The following is a 13,860-nucleotide window of genomic DNA, read 5'->3' as shown; positions in this document are numbered from 1 at the left end:
TTGACTAAGGATGACTTGCCCATATTAAAGCTGTGTCACAAACACCAAATACATGCTGGAGACAGTGAAGTAATACATCATGGTATGTAGTGTCAAATGTTGCAGATAAGTCGAGGAGAGTGAGGACTGTAATCTTTACACTGTCCAAAGCATAGAGGTCGTTCACTACTTTCAGAAGGGCAGTTTCAATGCTGTGACAAGGATAATATGCAGACTGTGTATTGCTAAAACGACTATATAAATTCTGATAAGATACAAGTTGGTACAGAACAACTATTTTTAAGATTTTTTACATGAATGTGAGGTTAGAAACAGGGCAGTAGTTTTTTAAATCATTCGGGTAAAGTGTCTGTGTCTTCAACATCAGCTTTATAATGGCAGTTTTGAAAAATGACAGGAATTCACGTGATGAGAGAGAGGTATTCACAACATTGGTTACTGAAGGCAGTATTGAATCTAAGCACTTGAGCAGCAGTGATGGTGGAATAAATTAAGTTTACATTACTTTAGTGCACTCTTCATCAGGAATGTATTTAAGAAATCTATAGAGCCAGGTTGAAATGCTTTTAATGGTGCTTTTCAAATTCTATGCGGTGATGTGTGTGTGGTGATGATGAGTCAATGTGGAATTCATTGTCAGATTGATCTCTAATGGTTTGCACTTTGTCTCAGAAAAAAATTGAAAACTGGTCTAGAAGGTTAGCTGGAAAGAAGGTCATTGGAAGTGGTGTACATTTTTTCTTTGAGATTAACTTGTTAATAGTATTGAAAACTCTTTGCTGATGGAACTTTCAGTGATCTTAGTAATGAAGTAGGTTGATTTTGCTGTATGAACTATGTTTTGTGACATCTTTCTTAGTGGCTTCATAGATTTGTTGATGAATAGTAACACTGAATGAATGCTAAAGCCTCTCAGCCTAATGTCGTTATCGTTTAGCTGCTGTTTTTGAACTTGTTCAAGAAATAAATTGAGCTAGAAAGTTTGAAATAGTACATTATCTTGCTGCTTATTAAAATTTCTTCCTAGCTGCCATCTACAATTTGACTTCAGCATGTCATTGATTCTGTTCTAAATATATGACTTTCTCTGAAAAAGATGGTCATAGTTAACATTATATTATTGTCTTTCTAGGTGTTTCAGTTGGACAGTCAAGTGAATACAGCATCAGTAGAACCTGAGTCAGAGGAAGACAAGTCCTTTGTGTTCTTGATTTACCCGCCAGGCCATGAGAACAGCTTTAATCCTGATCACATTCTGTCCAGGTAGTAACAGGTTATCTTTTGGAAGTGTATGTTCCTGTGGCAGCAATATACTAACATAATATTATATAGCATGCCACCTGTGCAAGTGTTACATTTTGGAAGCCAAGTACATGTCTCATATGTCATTACCCTGTGTCTAGGTATGTCATGGACTACAACTCAGCATATGACTTGGCACAGCACCTTGGCTTATGTCATCGACTATGTGTTGTGTGACATCAGTCAACATTTGCTATTTTAAACTTTTCTGAGGGAGCCACGGTGGTTCAGTGGTTAGCATGCAGGGCTCAAGACCGAGTCAAGCAATCAACAATATTAAAAGACATTTCAACAGAAAACATCCTACTGACCAAGATTCTTGGCCATCTTTTCTTGCACTTGGATATTTGGTAAATGTCAGCCATATGAACAACCGTATGCCCACTTAGCCCAATTATCCCATTATACAGTTGCAAGGAAAAGGTTATAACGATGATGCAAGTAGACTTTTAACATTTCTTTCTTTGCTATGGATCCATCATATTAGTATTGAAATACAGAATTCGCCCTGTCTAGCAGCAACATTTTCTTTCTATGTGAAACGTATGGCATAATATTAAGTATTCTTTACAGATAAAATGGGTAGCAGTATCTTTAATGTCTAACCAACTGAATTGGTCAAGACACAATGTCATAAAGAAACCATACATTCTGTGTAAAACTAATGCACATTTAAATTGGCATATTCATTGATTACATTTTCATAGTCATATGTATAAATGTTGCTCCTTTTTCCAGTACATTTAGGATTACTGATGAGGCACCTGCAGGGTAAGGCATAATTAGAATATTGCCAATTATTCACATACCTTCTGTAAACATGCCTTTTAATACATTTAGCAACTGCATTCCTAACATTTTTTGGTGATGGTTTTATAAATGAAGATAACCTATTTGAGAATATTTTTAAGCTGTAAATAAATTTTGAAGCAGCATTAGTATAATTAACAACTTTTAATTCATTTGGTGATAGTTGTTGCATTTCTAGATTTTTATGCATTTTTTCAAGCCCATTTGTAAGAAATTGCACAGTTGTTATTATAACTCCTGATGAAAAACATAAATAATGTTATGTACCTTTGGGCAGAAGGCAAGCATAATGTTACATTTTGAAGAATGCGCCACAGTACTGTAGCCAGAAAAGTTGAAAATTTCATATTGTTATTGCAAAAAAATAAAGTTTGCAGCGGACAAAATGTGACTTAATTTTTCTTTCAATTTTCTTGCAATTTGTGCATTTGATGGCTGCAGGGTTGTGAATCATTCAGCTAATTTGAATATTAAAGCATCTTTGAGAGAATCAAAATTGCAGGAATGAAGCTGGTAGTATGTCTTTGCCATGATCCTGGTTTGCCTGATTTTTATTATAATTGCTCACTAGTCACTTTGTAATAAGAACTATAGGTTTTCTCTTGTTAAAATATGAACTCAGAAAAATAGACAGCCCAGGATGATAGGGTAGTAAGAGAGAAAGAGAGAAAATATACCTGCCAATCTTCCAGACATTGTTGAGGGGTTTTGAGACTCAAAAAGTGTTTTTGTTTTTTGGGGGTGGGCTGTGCATGTGACTCAGAAAATGACTGGGAATTCAAGTTTTAATAAAAGAAAAGAAAATTTCAGTTTTCATTGTATAATTCAATATATTTATAAACTAAAAAATTGTTGGTAGACTTAGCTTCACAAACTCACTCACATAATCACATCACTCAGACATAAACATTATATTAAAAAATACAGCTTCTGGCTTCAAAATCTGTTAGACAATGGAATAATCTTAACTAGATTCAGACTTTACTGCTCTTAACAGTTCAATGGAGGGTTTAAAGGTGATGGAAATGTTGTTAAGGACCAACCATTGAACCTGGGGGAGGAGGCTGGAATTTTCTTTACAACCATGATGTTTTTTTTCTTTTTTCACAAGATACATTTTGTTTGTAAATTAATATGATGGATAGAAAAATAATTTTGAAGCTGTTGGAGGGCCAAGAATATTTTAAGTTAGAAAACACCAGGTCCACATTCTCTTCCTCCCCCCCCCCCAATCAGTGGCCAGTTCCTTAGAGCTCATTTTTGCACTCAATAGAGATTGGTTTGGTACAAACTTCCCTGAAGATTTTCCTCACCATATTGCTCCTTGCAATTGAATTTCTAAGCAATTGTTGCTCATTGGGAGCATGTTTTTCCTTACTCAGGTGTGTAAAATGACTCACAACTGCAAAAAACAGATTGTATTCTGCTGCAAACTATGAAATAGCCATAAAGCACTTAAGTTCTTGTCACATAGTCTGTCAGTAATTGTTATAATGATCACAATTGACATTTAAGCAAAGCAGAAACAGCAAGTTTATATGATAAAAACAAACTCCATCCAAAAGAACATAAGTGTTTTGAGTCAATGGAAAGAATGAGTTTGATATTGTGTAATGATACATCAAGACCACCAAGCCAAGATGTACTTGTTGTTGTAGGGTTTAATGCCATTTTTCAGCACAAGATAGGCTACACATGGTGGCCAGTATAAATGGTGGAGGAAGAACCTGGGAAAACCCCAGAAAGAAACACCAACCCACGAGAAGCTACTGGCAAGCTTTCTCACATACCGGCATTGGTCAAATCCAAGACTCAAACCCACGCAGACAGAGGTGAGATATCAGTGATCCATAATGGTGAGTGCTTTAGACTCCAAGATGTACTCATTAGCCATATCAAATAAGGTGTTTCCCCCAACTCAGAACAAAACACAAATGCAGTTTTTGTATTTATTGCATACCCCCTCTTTACACTTTCAGAATATTTTAACTTGACTATGAATGAATTTCAAAATAAATTGGGATTTATAAAAGTTAAATTTACTGCATCTAAAATTGTAGATCTGACAGGCACCAATAAAGGTTCATGATCTGCCAACTTTAGGAATTCCAAGTACAGTTATGTTTAGTAACCTATCAGAACAAGCATTGTGTTTCATGTTAGGGAGAGTTGTTGTTAGAAATTATGTTCCAAATGCAAGTTTTTCCCATTCATAATTGTGCAAGCTGTAATTTGATTGGTGAATCAAAAGTTCAGCAAAACACAACCTTGTATTGGAGGATATTAGATCTATTATATCAGAGCTCCCAATTTTAATCAAATCAGAATTGACTCCCCATAAAATATTACTTACCATAATATATGTTCAACTGGACTGGTATGTGGCTATGTAAAAGAGCCACTATACAAGTGTATGGTAAAATGCTTCACTGATCACTGTTATTGATATAAGATGCTTTGGTCAAACTTTATAGAAGCAAAACTGCAAAGACAGTTCTTGCTATCTCAGAACTTATCTAGATGTTCCTTCTGCAATTCTTCAGGCTGCAATTTAGTTTGAAGCCTTTAAGGAAATAATTAAACACCACTTTCTAAACAGATGTCAGTAAATGAGGCATCTATTTAGAAGCTGGTGGGCATCTGTGTTGATACAAAACATGAGTTAAGATCATCATTAATGAGACTATATCTTACCACTATAGAGGTATAAAGTCAAATAGATATGTATTTACTGCAAGTTATTTATAGGGATGGTCAAACCTTCTCTCTACAGTTGCCCAACTCATTTGATTACTGTGGTTTCCTATATTATGTAATGGTATCTCTTTCTCTACACCTAAGCACTCGAAAGGTGGTGGTGTTGGTTGAAGTCTAGGACATGCATTTTAATAAAAGCTTTGTATTTACTGTGGATGTATTTCCTTTTTTGGGTATAATTTCTGTGGTTTTATAAGCAAATTTGATAATACTTAAATTTCTAGTATTAGGCATATCTGCCATATTCCCAGACAATGTTGGAAGGTTTTGGAGACTCGAAAAGTGTGTTTTGCAGTCACAAGGGAATCAGTGCATGTGACAAAAAAGGAAAGATGTCCAATTGTGAATAAGCTATCTTTTCATATAAGCCTACTGAAAATAACTGGAAAATCAAATCTGAATATTAGATAAAAACTTGTCTGTTTTCATTGAAGAATTTAATAGACTTAGAAAGACAAAAATAACCATACTGTTAGCATTGTCAGAGCTTTATCTGATACAGTTTGACCACAAGATATGTCTGTCTCCATAAAAAATTAAATGTTCCTCACATTCGGAACTGGCCATTTAATTGGAGAAAGAGGCTGGGGGAGGGGATGTAATATTTTAAAGTTTAATGGGGTCTTTGCAGGTAATAAATTTACATCACAATAAAAATAAATGCCTCTATCCAGTATGAGTGTTAGCACTTTATCAACACAAATCAACTGAGCAAACACAATTGCATGCTTATTGATGTCATGCAGTCAATCTATTTCATGTCTAAAATTATCCTGAAAAGCATATGTTAGTTAATAGTTGGTATTTTAACAAGATTAAGATAACCCTATTAATAAAGTGAACTACACTGAATGTTCAGTTTGATGAATATGTTACTTACAGATTGTGCTCATAATTCACTGGACATTGTGGGGCCCTGAGTGGCCGAGTGGTCTAAAGCACTCTCCATTACGGATCACTGCCATCTCACCTTTGTCCGCCTGGGTTTGAGTCTAGGATTCGGCCAATGTGGGTATGTGAGAAAGCTTGCCAGTGGCTTCTCGTGGGTCGGTGGTTCTTCCCGGGATTTTCCTGGATTCTTCCTCCACCATTTATACTGGCCGCCATGCATAGCCTATCATGTGCTGAAAAATAGCATTAAACCCTACAACAACAACAGTGGGCAATGTCGATTCCAGAATGTTGATATTTTATTTGCAGTCTGTGTGAAGAATGAAATGCTCACCCTTGCTGATGTGCTTTACAAAGTAAAACTCCATCAGCCAGGAGTTCTGGAATTTATTTTTGTTCGGCTTTGCTTGCTTTGCTCATAGCTTATTGTTTCCAGAATCATCCTCAGAAATGAATCACACTTGAACACTGTTCAGACAATTGAAATAATCATGCTTTGCGTTATATATATGGAGTCAAATCTGACTTCAAAGAAATGTTGTTGCTGTTCACAAACTTGCTAATAATCATTAATACAGACATTACAGAATTCTCATTCAAGACCATCATGTGCAATAATGTTTGTTCCTCAACACACATCAGGCATCCCTTTCATATACCTGTAACTTAAATAAATTGGGTTATAACACTGTCTGAATTTTACCTATGCAAATTAGCATAATGGGTTCCCCCCACAGCAGTCTTCAATGGACTAACACTTCACCCTAGCTATTGTCAGCCAATTAAGTAATATGCATGTAGAATGGCGGCTGTTTATACCTGACCTACTTACATTTTAATTGCCTCTACGACAATTTGCAATATAAACTGCCCCAAGTATCATTTTACATGAGCTCTAAATGGGAATGTTTACTGTTTATGCATGCTACTTGTTATGAGCATAAACTGAAGTGGTGGTGTATATGTTTACCCTTTTTTTCCCCTAAAATGACTGGAGATTTTGAATTTCAATTCAACTATGTCAGTGGGTTTGGGCGTTCTTTTTTTTAAAAATCATGTTTGTTGCATGATGCAGTTATGGTATTGGGTAATGTAGTCCTATTGTTTTTATTGATGGATCATTATTAGCTTGCCTTTAAATCCATAGTTTGTCTTTAAATTTATGGTTTGTGCAACCATGAAACTCATTAAAATTAGTACCCCAAAAATAAAATTTGATCCATGGTTTACTTCTATAGTCACTAATAAATAAGGGAAGATTCTGCTGCTGTTGGACTGAAAGTACCCAGCAGAATATATGCAGTTTGAACCTCATAGGTCTTTGTATAATGATATATAAATGAAACAATCAATTGCTATGCCTGTATAATGTTTCAGATTTTCATACTGTAGAAAATATCTATCTGAGGGTCATTTTAGAGTTTGCAGCACTTAGACACCCACATAAAATGAATTGATGGAATGACATACTAGGACATACTAGGACATAGCCATCCAAAATGAAAAGCCCATTAATACAGCTGAAGAACACCTAACAGCCATTTTACTTAGACAAGCAGGAGATGAAGTTACACTATTATAATGCCACTTTAGTATTGGAAAAAAATAACATAATATCATTTATTTCAGATTTATTTATGCTGTTAATCTTAAATTGTCCATTGTTACAGCTAACTATTTTTTATTGAACTAATTACAGTAGTGTACAAATACAGAGCTAAAAGTTAATTTCTTTTTTCCTTTATATAGTCGATATTGCACAACTTTTTCACCAGACTCTTTGCTTTTTAAAATTGTAAAAGATACCATGTTCACATTTGTCAAAGAACCAGTGAAACTCCTGCACAAATCATACTCCAGCAGACATGTTACACATACACACATGCATGCCATATATACTGATGTATAATTTGGATCCAGCTGCAAACAGCATAGACCCTTATTTACCACTGGCTAATTCACAGACAGATTAGTTCCTGTGTTGTTTGTTATACTGATTAGTTATAACAAACTGCACAAACCCAGATCTATCAGCACATTATATGATAGTAGATCTGGGTCTGTGCAGTTTGAAGCTGAATCAGGATTATATGGGACTATATATGGTTCCTTAACCTTATGCGGTCATATTTGTGTTTCACTTTTTCTCCTTTTTTTTGTACAGAGTTCCCTTTAGGAGCATAGTAGTTGGTTTGCTATCCCATCAGTTATTGCTCCAGACTGTAGGCTGTATTCTCCTTGAGGATGTGATTAATGAAAGTGGCACAGGAAACCAGATTAAGAAATCGAGTCTCTCAGGTAAACCACAATCAGTTTGTAACTGAGAGTTGTTATGGACATTTTCTTTCCACACATATACAGGTATTCAAGACTTAGGTATTGTTTTTTTCTGACAGTCTTGTTAACATTTTTATTATGTTGAAAAAAATTTAGCCAGAAAAAGTTGGTCAGTTGTATACATGTCACACAGAAATTCATAACACTCTGACAATGCTGCTCCCTCATTTTAGAGCACCTGGATGATTCACAAATCTGCTTATGACACAGGGGCAGGTGTGGATCCCATTTTTCCTTTTAGAAAATACGCCAAAAATAAGCCTGCATTTGCTAAATGTAGATAAAATCATTATACAGTTTAGTGAATGAAACCGTGATATATCATTTATCATTGAAAGCAGTAGGTTGTGTCAAGAATTTTTGACTCAGTATCAGGAAATTTGCAACTTCTAGTATTCAGCGATAATAACATTTTCAGATTAACTGCTGTGGTATGCATGTTGGATGTCACCTTGGCACCATTTTTCATTTAGGACAAAGTAGACACCATTTGAAGTCTTTTGGTAAAAAACTCATGGCATAATCATCATACATGCAGAGAGTAGTAACAGAAAGATTTTCTAGTCAGTCATCATTTCATTCATATAGGACTGCCACATCAAATATAAAGCTGGCACTATTTTCATAGAGGACCAGCTAGGCATCATAAGAAGTCTATTGGTAAAAACCCCTCATTGATATAGCCACCATTTGGAGAGGAGTGGAGATAATATTTTCAAAATCTAACATTCTATTCAAGAGGAGTAGCAGTAACAAGGTTTTCAAGATGGCTCCTGAAGTGGCCATATTGGATTTCAAATCAGCACTATTTTTATTTAAGATTAGCTAAGATGTCTTATGTTGAAAACCCCTTGTCAGTATGACTTTCTGTTCAAGTGAGATGAGATAACAAAGATTGTTAAGATGGCTGCCACAGAGGCCACATTAGATGTCAGATAGGCACCATTTTTATTTAGGACCAGATATATATCATCAGAAGTGTTTTAGTGAAAACCCCATGTTGATATATTCAGGAGGAATAGCAGTTACATGATTTTTAAGTTGGCTGCCATGATGGCCATATTGGATTTCAGATCAGTACCATTTTTATTTAGCACCAACTAGACATCATACAAAGTCTTTAATAGCTGCTATGGATAGTGTACTTTAGACTAATTCAGGCTGATTTTTTTAGCACAAGGGAGCAGTCATTTTAGTTAGCAGTTTGCTTAGATCATGTACAATTTCTATAAATACAATATCCAAAGAAATGTCAGCCACATTACATCAAAGGAGCATAGAGGTATGCTAACATACTCTTCACTGTATATGGCTTAAATGCAAACAACTTCACCTTACATACGTCACTGTCTCAAAAGTACATAATAACTGCTGAGCACCCCCTAAATCATTTGGCTTATATGTGAGCATATATGGTAATTAACATCATTAAAGTGTCATACCAACCAGTTGTTTATCCTAATTATTCACACAGCAAGGGTACCAAGCAAAAGATATACTTAGTGCATAAGAAGAAGCAAGGTCCAAAGTTTAGAGTGAAATTAAAATTCCCAGATCAATATATTTCAGAGATTTGCTCAAAGATGAGCAAAAATTTAATGATTACTTGCTATGAAATCACAGCGTTAGTATTTTACTGATGGAACAATAAATATAAAGCTTTGACACTATACTCTAAAGAAATGTCTATCATTTTTTTTTCAAACCAAGTATCTAGTTCTGTTCTGAATCAGCAATAATACAAGAATGTATCCACATTAACATGCAGAAAATAGTGTAACAAAACCGTTTTCACTGGTACACATGATGTGTATAGAAACCTCTTTTTAAAAAGGTTATCTTGAAAATAAAAGTATTTTATACAGAAAAACCAACCTACTTATTGACCAATGATTCCAGCATGATTATAAAATGAGTATTCAGACATTTATTCCCCACTACCACTACCACCACCACATGTCTCTCTCTCACAAACACACACATACACACACACACACACTGTCAGTGTCCATCCCTTTCTTAAATTTACAGAGGTAAAATGTAACTTGCACCCTCACTTATGAGGTGGTCTATGTATATGGACCCCACTATGCCCAGATTCTCAAGAGAGAGACATATCTATGCTGTCATCCATCTGCTACACTTCATTTCTTCTCCATAAACAGTTTAAAATGAAGGTATGGAAGGTATTAAACTTGATATACTTGTACATCATTAGAAGATGTGTCACATACCACATTGAAGCCATATGTACAAGATCATGGTCACTGCTCAGTATTGTATGTTTTCACTCACACTTACCTTTCCACTCCAACTTTCAAACCATTGGAGTTTTAGGAATCATCATTAAATTGTGTTTGGTGAACCACTTTGGAGGTCCAGTCTTCAAGGTCAGGGTCATGACTCAATATTTAAGTTTTCAATCACACTTTCCATTTTACTCTGTAATGTTTGAGCTGTTGTAATTTAATGAATGAAACTTGGTAGACTCATGCATAATTTTAGAAGGTGTCATGTTACCATATTGGGTATAATTTGTCCAAGGTCAGGGTTACAGCATGATATTCAAAGTTTCCCATAATACTTAACCATTCCATTCTGTAACTTAAGAGGTGTTAGAGATCATGGGATGAAATTTTTATATCATCAGTAAAAGGTGTATTGTGTATCCCTTTCCTTTCTCCATGATAGCTTTTCAGCCCTCTCATCTTTTGTGGTGAAATTTGATGTACTTATACATTATTATTAGAAAGAATATTGTGTAGCAATCTTCAAGGTATAGGTCATGGGTCAGTATTTAAAGTTTTCCGTCACATTTTCCTCTCCAATCCACAGCTTGAGTCATTTCAGAATAAGAAATGACATTTGGTGTTCATTAGTAGATGTGTTGCATGCCACATTGGGTGTCCTATCTTCAAGGTCAAGATTATTGGTCAATATTTTGTTATATAAGAAGTTTTCCTTTATGCTTTACTTTTCATTCAGTAACATTTGAGCCATTTGATGTGAAGGTACAAAGTTCATCATGTACCATATTTGGGTTCTCTCTTCAAGGTTAAGGTATAAGACCATTGTTTTAGGTTTCAGTAACATTTTCCCTTCAGCTCTTTGATTTATAAACTGTTTAAAATGAGTAAAACTTTGTATATTTCTGTATTGTCACCAAAAGATGTGTTACTTTCCACATTTAGAGTCCTATCTTCAAAGTCAAACATTCCACATTTAGGGTCCCATCTTCAAAGTTAAACATTCCACATTTAGAGTCCTATCTTCAAAATCAAACATTCCACATTTAGGGTCCTATCTTCAAAGTCAAAGTCACATATATAATTTGTTGCTATTTGTTTCTGCTTAATATCTTTAGTGCTGTTTAAGGTTAAGGGATCAACCATGGTATATATGTTCTTCATTTGGCATCTCATATATCACATTCAAAGTTTTATCTTCAAGGTCAAGGTCACTGATCAATCTGTTTCCCCTTTTCCACAGCTTTTACTGTCCAAGTAACTCTACTGTTTAAGGGTCACAACCAGATTTCATCATTGTGTACTTTTGTTGACTTTGTCGCAACAGGTGGGGGACAAAAATTCACTGATTTGTGTATTCATCTTTGTAAGCAGATGGTGAAATAGATAACATAAAATAGTCATGAAAACAGTGATCCAACAGTCTTTGTACATTAAAAGATTTTTTTATAATGCATGTGCAAATGTATAACAAGAACAACCAGTTGGACACTTTGCTTATAAAAGTAGAGTGGTATTTTTTTATCTTCATGAATGAAAGAGAATTAGTCTATTTCCTATTGTGTTGTGTTCAAGACACCACCTCATTTTTTGAAATTCAATGTTCAATTGTTTAATGCTTTAGTTGTTAAGTATATCTTGTACTCAAATTGTTCTCTGCTTTACCCACATGTGAACAAAATTTTACATTTATTGCAGGCATGCTGTCTTGTATGACAACCAGCCATGCTAAGCAGCTGCTTGACTGTCTGCGATCATCTTATGATATTGCCTGTGAGTTTGACTCTCGACCAGGTCTGAAGTTTCTGATCCAGAAAGTTGCAAGGACTGGAGTTGCTGTCAACTTATACAAGCAGGCTGGTGCTAGTATGGTTTTCTATATCCACACATTGATAAAGATTTGTTCCAGTATGCCTGACCTCAGCAGAGATTCTGTCCTAGCATTCCTTGGCAAACAGAACACAGCATTATCCTTACACAACACAAGAGAGGTGATTGAAGGAGATAGCAATACTGCAATAACTTCAGTTGGTAACTCTAATGAAAGTGAAATTAATAATGGTTCTTCCAGTACTTGCCAAACAGATGAGAAAAGTAAAGTAAGTCTTAAGTGTGATGAAAAGCCCAATATGGAAATAAAGTTGGAAGACCAGAGATCAGTGTCATCAAAAGATAAGTCAGGTTTACAAAAACACAAGAATCCTTGTTCAGCAAGTTCAGGAAAAAAATTAAATTCCACTGAAAATGGAGTTTCCCCACAAAAGGGAAATCTCCATGCAAAGATATGGGAATCTCCAGATCTCTTCCTGCCACTGCTGCAAGCTGTATGTGATGAGTTGTGTGATACATATATTAATATCCTCCTTGATACAGAGGGGACAAGTTGTGTTGATCGCATGGCAGAACAGCAACTTTTTTTTCTAATTGCTCAAGCTGATGACCTTCCCATCAGCACCAAGAAAAAGAAGATTGCTCAAGCTGCATCAGCAGACACAGATGGAGATGCACACATAAAAGCCAGTAGTATATCCACAGAAACAGTGTCAGTCAATGGTAGGTAATCAAATAAGGGTTATTTTTACAGGTTTATGTGTAATTAATTTTATAAAGTATGGATATATAATGAGATGAATTATTAAGCCTCTGCCATTTGTCCATCTGTTTGACCATCCCAAGAGACTTGTTAGCAGTGTTGTGCAAGTACTACTCAATACAAGGATGACCTGATTAGATTTTCAGGCCATTACAGCAATTTATATATGAATGCCATAAAACAGAAAATTATGTTATGATGTCATTTCATCCTTACATTTCCCAGCTGTCTGTCCATTTGTTATGACAAGAGCTCTGCACCATCCACAGTTACAAAACTTTGTAGATGGCTTGTACCAAGGGTAAGGAAGAAGCTTATCAATTTGAGGGTCCAAAGGTCATGGTCACTGAAAGAAGAAAACTGATTCCTGCACAATAACATTAGATCTACAGAACAGACCGGGACCAAACTTTGTGGATGGCTTGCACCTGGGATAAGGGAAAGCATGTTAAATTTGGGGACAACTGGTCAAAGCCCAAGATCACTGTGACTGAAAGAAGAAACTTCTTTGGCACAATAACAGTAATTCTACATAACAGACCTGAACCAAAGTTTCTTGGATAGCTTGCACTTGTGGTAAAGAATAAGCCTATCATTTTGGGAATCAAAAGGTCAAATATCAAGGTCACTTTAATTAAACCCTCTAAGTAATCAGAGTAGCCTGGCATATATTTTTCAAACACTGCCTTTCCTGGATACCTTGTATGTTTTAATGGAACTGCCCTAACTTTCTTTGTTGATTTACAGGTAACTTGGAAGAGGAGGAAAATCACACAATGATTCAGGAGTCATTGGCAGAGGAACACATTTTACCACCTAATTCTTCTATCAAAAGCAAGAAGGAGATGCGCTTTGATCAGGAGAGCAAGGTAACATTCAAATAGGACCTAATGAACTACAAATGTTAAAATGCTATTAAAGCTA

At 35.4% G+C, this 13,860-nt stretch overlaps 1 protein-coding gene across 1 annotated transcript in view; it reads left to right on the top strand.

Moving 5' to 3' along the window:
- Nucleotides 1-13,860, top strand: part of LOC149786089 (brefeldin A-inhibited guanine nucleotide-exchange protein 3-like) — a 142,521-nt gene that overhangs the window by 109,024 nt on the left and 19,637 nt on the right. Inside the window, exons 32-35 of the mRNA XM_089978114.1 lie at nt 1,133-1,263; nt 7,925-8,058; nt 12,042-12,896; nt 13,684-13,805. Of these exons, the coding sequence (XP_089834240.1) occupies nt 1,133-1,263; nt 7,925-8,058; nt 12,042-12,896; nt 13,684-13,805 (1,242 nt within the window). The remainder of the gene's footprint in view (nt 1-1,132; nt 1,264-7,924; nt 8,059-12,041; nt 12,897-13,683; nt 13,806-13,860) is intronic.

Source organism: Sinohyriopsis cumingii, chromosome 12, assembly GCF_028554795.1.
Source record: "Sinohyriopsis cumingii isolate HCF-2022 chromosome 12, ASM2855479v2, whole genome shotgun sequence".
Lineage (NCBI taxonomy): Eukaryota > Metazoa > Mollusca > Bivalvia > Unionida > Unionidae > Sinohyriopsis > Sinohyriopsis cumingii.
This window is presented reverse-complemented; position numbering and strand designations above follow the sequence as displayed.